At 37.8% G+C, this 5,623-nt stretch overlaps 1 protein-coding gene across 2 annotated transcripts in view; it reads left to right on the top strand.

Annotated features, from left to right (window-relative positions):
- Positions 1 to 4,728, top strand: part of eif3c (eukaryotic translation initiation factor 3, subunit C) — a 26,576-nt gene extending 21,848 nt beyond the window's left edge. The window contains exons 14-23 of one of the 2 annotated variants that reach the window (XM_016513349.1): positions 237 to 461; positions 535 to 726; positions 1,173 to 1,344; positions 1,438 to 1,597; positions 1,689 to 1,754; positions 1,922 to 2,009; positions 2,102 to 2,267; positions 3,747 to 3,788; positions 4,008 to 4,055; positions 4,302 to 4,728. In XM_016513349.1, the coding sequence (XP_016368835.1) occupies positions 237 to 461; positions 535 to 726; positions 1,173 to 1,344; positions 1,438 to 1,597; positions 1,689 to 1,754; positions 1,922 to 2,009; positions 2,102 to 2,267; positions 3,747 to 3,788; positions 4,008 to 4,055; positions 4,302 to 4,378 (1,236 nt within the window). In that variant the 3' untranslated portion in view covers positions 4,379 to 4,728. The remainder of the gene's footprint in view (positions 1 to 236; positions 462 to 534; positions 727 to 1,172; positions 1,345 to 1,437; positions 1,598 to 1,688; positions 1,755 to 1,921; positions 2,010 to 2,101; positions 2,268 to 3,746; positions 3,789 to 4,007; positions 4,056 to 4,301) is intronic. The other variant, XM_016513350.1, reaches the window with a different exon arrangement.
- Positions 4,729 to 5,623: the final 895 nt, after the last annotated feature.

Raw genomic sequence — 5,623 nt, forward strand, 5'->3', positions numbered from 1 at the left:
TGAGTTTTTCCATCTAATATTTATATTATATTTTAATCTTTAGCATAGGTTCCAGTTAGTAATTTTAGTATCTCAACATAAAAGAAATTAAATTTGTGGGGAAAAAACTAAAATAAGTTTTTCATTTTTTTAGTTCAATATTTCAGCTTTATTTAAATTAACCAAAAAATGTAATAGTTTAAGTTTTGGTTATTGTTAAAACCCTGATGCTGACCTTTGACCTCTTTGTCCATTAGTCCGAGCAGGATCAGGAGGAGAGCGAGGGAGAGGACAGTGCCATCATCATGGACCGCTTGTGCAAGTTTATCTACGCCAAAGACCGCACAGACCGTATCCGCACCTGCGCAATCCTCTGCCACATTTACCATCATGCCCTGCACAGCCGCTGGTACCAGGCCAGAGACCTCATGCTCATGAGCCACCTACAAGACAACATCCAGCACGCCGACCCTCCTGTCCAGGTACGCACACGCATTCCTTCTGAAGAATAACGGGTTGGTGTGATTTCCTAGCTCAACTCTTCTTCTCTCTTAGATCCTGTACAACAGGACCATGGTGCAGCTGGGCATCTGTGCTTTCCGTCAGGGCATGATCAAAGACGCCCACAACGCCCTTCTGGACATCCAGTCCAGCGGCAGAGCCAAGGAGCTGCTGGGACAGGGGCTCCTCATGAGGAACATGCAGGAGAGAAACGCTGAGCAGGAGAAGATTGAGAAGAGGCGACAGGTACAGCCACATCACACCTGACCGTTTTCTCATGTAAAATCAATCATTGTAGTGGCTCATGTTCAAAATATAAAGTCATTTGAAGTCTGAAATCCAAGAAGGCCTTGCAAGTGGTTCTAGCAGGACTGGGTTGACAATATTGAATTCATTCATCAAATATTCGCAAAAAGCTTTGTATTTTGTTACTTTTGATATGAAACAAACCTTTGTTCTAAACCTATAGTTCTTTGTTGTTCTAGATATTATTTTGACTTCCATGGTATGGAAAAAATACTGTGGGAGTCGATGGCTACCGTCAGCTGTTTGGTTACCAACATTCTTCAAAATATCATCTTTTGTGTTCAACTGATGAAATTAACTTGTACATGTTTGGAACAACTTTGGGTGAATACATTTTGATTTTTGTGTGAAGTATCCGTTTAATGTTTGCGTTTATCGTGTTTTAGGTGCCATTCCATATGCATATTAACCTGGAGCTCCTGGAGTGTGTGTACCTGGTGTCAGCCATGCTGCTGGAGATCCCTTACATGGCGGCCCACGAGTTTGACGCCCGCCGCAGGATGATCAGCAAACAGTTCCACCACCAGCTGAGGGTGGGCGAGAGACAGCCACTGCTGGGTGAGTGAGAGAGAGAGAGAAAAGTGGAGAGATGGGAAATACAAATCCGCTTTTAATCTCAGTAATATGAATCTGTGACTATGTCCTCCTCAGGTCCTCCTGAGAGCATGAGAGAGCACGTTGTGGCTGCCAGCAAGGCCATGAAGATGGGCGACTGGAGAACCTGCCATTCCTTCATCATCAATGAGAAGATGAACAGCAAAGTGTGGGATCTGTTCCCAGAAACCCAGCGTGTGCGGGAAATGCTTGTCAGGTGCCTGATGATGATGAGGATGCCTGACATAAGATTTTAGCATTTGCATTTGTATTCAACTAATGTTTGGTGCTGTTTTCTGAACCTACAGGAAGATCCAGGAGGAGTCGCTGCGCACTTACCTTTTCACCTACAGTAGCGTGTATGACTCAATCAGGTACATGTGATCAACACTGAAATAATGTGATAGTTCACTTAAAAGTGAAAAATCTGTCAGCATTTACTGAACATGTCCATGTTCATGTTCTTTTTTTTTTTTGAATATTTTAAATAGACCCATGTGTTTTGCAGCTGTTCATCACTTTCTTGTCCTCTCCTCTGCAGCATGGCGACTCTGTCAGAGATGTTTGAGTTGGAGCTACCCACAGTGCATAGCATTATCAGCAAGATGATCATCAATGAAGAACTCATGGTAAAATAAAAACAGTCAGTTTTACCTGAACTTTCCATCCTTATCCATACCAGTACCTTCATTTATTTGTCTTTCGTCCGTAATTTGCTCAGGCATCTCTAGACCAGCCGACTCAGACAGTGGTGATGCACAGGACGGAGCCCACATCCCTGCAGAACATGACCCTGCAGCTGGCCGAGAAACTGGGCGGCTTGGTAGAGAACAACGAACGTGTTTTCGACCTCAAACAGGGCGTCTATGGAGGATACTTCAACAGAGGTACAAGAACAAGACCCAGAAATTTGATTAAAGATCACTTTCAGATAAAGATAAATTGCATAATAAATGTAGTGTTTTCTTAAATATGAATGAAATAAATTATCTATAAATAATAGTAATTCAATTATATTAAAAATGATTAATATACTAATCATTTTTGATGATTTACTATAATTATAAAGTGCTTTAGTTTTATAATTTAATTATTAAAAATTTAAGTCATAATAATTGTGTATTGTTTACTGATGATTTACTACAAGTTCTTTATTTTTATTTATAATGTTATATAATTTGTAGTAATGAATAAAAAATCATATTTGATTGAAGATATATAGATGTGAATATAATTTCATAATCTAACTAATATATGTGCATTTATGTATGTGTGTGTGTGTATATATATATATATATTTAAGTGTGTATACATATTGTAATTTATTAAATTATTTATATACATGCACTACATATTACTATTTATATTTGCAATATATTAATGATAATATAATATTAATATTAATTCATTTAGTAAATTAATTAAGTTTATATATATACACTGAACAAAATTATAAACGCAACACTTTTGTTTTTGCCCCCATTTTTCATGAGCTGAACTCAAAGATCTAAGACTTTTTCTATGTACACAAAAGGCCTATTTCTCTCAAATATTGTTCACAAATCTGTCTAAATCTGTGTTAGTGAGCACTTCTCCTTTGCCAAGATAATCCATCCACCTCACAGGTGAGGCATATCAAGATGCTGATTAGACAACATGATTATTGCACAGGTGTGCCTTAAGCTGCCCACAATAAAAGGCCACTCTAGTTACCTTGTTTAATTTCTTAATTCAAGTTATATATATTTTGTTTTATTTGTGTTATTTAAGTTATTTATAATAAATAAGTGAAGTTTACTGTTAAGTGCACTGATGTCAGACTCATTTTGAAGAAAGTTTATTGTTAAATTGTTAAATACCCTGCCTCCACTACATAGGCCTATGTTTGTCACATCATTATAAGTGTTTGATCACCACATTTGAGTTATCATTGCAAAAAATGTGTTTATGTATATATATTCTGTTTATGTAGGCTATATACTGTATTCTATATACAGTACCAGTCAAAAGTTTGGACACACGAATGGGAACACATAAAGAATATTGGCCGATTTATCGGTATCGGTCTTTTTTTACTCCCTAATATCGGCATCGGCCCCCAAAAAACCCTTATCGGTCGGGCTCTAATATATATATATATATATACACACACACGTGTATATAATTATAAAGCAAATCATCTTAGTAAATTATATATGTATATGTATGTATAAAATTTACTAAGATGATTTGCTTTATAATTATGTATAAATACACTTACATAAAATAAAGAAATAAAATATATTTATGTACTTGTTTGTTTTTAATTGAGCTGAACCTCCATAACTTCATTTCAAATCACTTAAACCTCTCTTTCTCTCACACAGATCAAAAAGGAGGTTACCAACAGAAGCAGAACTACCAGAGAGGTAATTATCATTCGCGCAGCCATCTGAATACACACACACGCACAACCATGCATATGACAGCCCACACACATTCAGATTGTACTCTCGTGTGCTTCTCGCTTGTGTCCACTCGACACAGCTGCTGTGAAATGTTGCTGCCAAAGTGTGTGTTCAAGTGCTTTTTTTATATAAGTTAAAGTCCATGTGCGCCTGTGTCTCTAAACACTTTTCACTATGCAGCTCCAGACCAGAGGGGAGGTTACCAACAGAAGCAAGGTTACCAACGAGGTGGTTATGAACATGTTCAATCATTCAGTCATTCCTTCATCCACCTCAACTCACCAGTTCACTCATTTCTGCTATTCATCTGGTTTCCAAAGACACCTTCTTCACTTTCTCTAGCTCACTCTCTCTCGTTCTTCCTTTGTCAACCTCTAAGCAGCTTCAGTCTCTTGATATGAACTGTAAATGCTGCACATATGACTTCTGAAACTCAATATGGGTGTGTTTTTCTCTTCTCTGTCACTGCTGTAGATCAAAAAGGCGGTTACCAGCAGAGACAGAACTACCAGCGAGGAGGATACAGGAACCAGAACCAGAGCTCATACTGATCCCAGTGCGGCTTGTTCAAACACAGCTTCATTCCAGAACCAGACTGCAGCTTCCTCTGCTTTGCTCTCCACCCACCAACTCCAGATTTGTTGCAATACGTCAGCTTTACCCTCAGTTTTGCAGTGCTGTAGTTTGCAGATAACACCAAATCATAAAAGCTCCATTTTATTGTTAACGCATAAAATGGCACCACAATTAGCTTGTTTTTCCTATAATTTGAGAGGTTGGGTTTACAGTGTCGAGGGTTCTGGAGTAGCAGTTTTGGAGATGATATAGCAGGCTGGGAAGAAATATCAAGTTATTTGTGTTATATCTGGTGAATTAATAAAGATTATTCAGTCAAATTGAAGTAGAGTTTCCGTCAATCATTTGTGTTGAGGTTTGAAACCTCAGCACAAGCAGCTTTCTTTTGATGAACGCTGTGACTGTTGTGAAATCTGCGTGGGGAAATCTTTCACCCACAAAAAGTTTTTTCTCACAATTCTGACTTTTATCACAATTGTGAGTTTATATCTTGAAATTGCAAGTTATAAACTTGTCATTGTGAGTTTTTACATCTTACAATTCTGACTTTTTTTCCTTATGCTATATGGACAAATACACTATATGCAGGGGTGTGAAGTAACTAATTACAAATACTCACGTTACAGTAATTAAGTAGTTTTTATCAGTAATTGTACTTTTTTGAGTAGTTTAAAAATTGTGTACTTTTACTTTTACTTGAGTACATTTTAAGTGATGTATTGGTACTTTTACTCCGCTATTTTCCTCCGTTTGTGGTCGTTACATGCTTATTTTAATTTAATTTTTATCCATCAACGTGATTGGATAGAGAATAATAGGTCTCGTGACATTCGTCAAATCAAATTGTGCATAGAAAACTTTAACCGCCAACTGTTTATCATGGCTGCTGCAAGCGCATTCTTCAAGCATCAATTCAGTCGCATCTTCCTCTAACTTAATATGTTAAGATAAATTTCGGATTTCTGCTTACTAAATGATTTGTATATATGCTTGCCTATCTACACGGCCTGAAATTTGGTGTGAGGTTGCGGGTATTGCATACAGTGTAAACTCCCGCAAGTGCCACATTCGGTAAATTCCCACTCACTTATGAGACGCGCGATCTGCGCTGCCTCGTCTCTCTCTCGCGCGTGCGTTCTGCAGCAGTCACTTGGATAAGTCATTGTTGCTTGTGGAACTTGTTGACTTTTGATGAGTTTGAGCACGTGATGCGCGCTGTG

The sequence above is a fragment of the Sinocyclocheilus rhinocerous genome, unplaced genomic scaffold (genome assembly GCF_001515625.1).
Source record: "Sinocyclocheilus rhinocerous isolate Xijiao unplaced genomic scaffold, SAMN03320098_v1.1 scaffold24, whole genome shotgun sequence".
Classification (NCBI taxonomy): Eukaryota; Metazoa; Chordata; class Actinopteri; order Cypriniformes; family Cyprinidae; genus Sinocyclocheilus; species Sinocyclocheilus rhinocerous.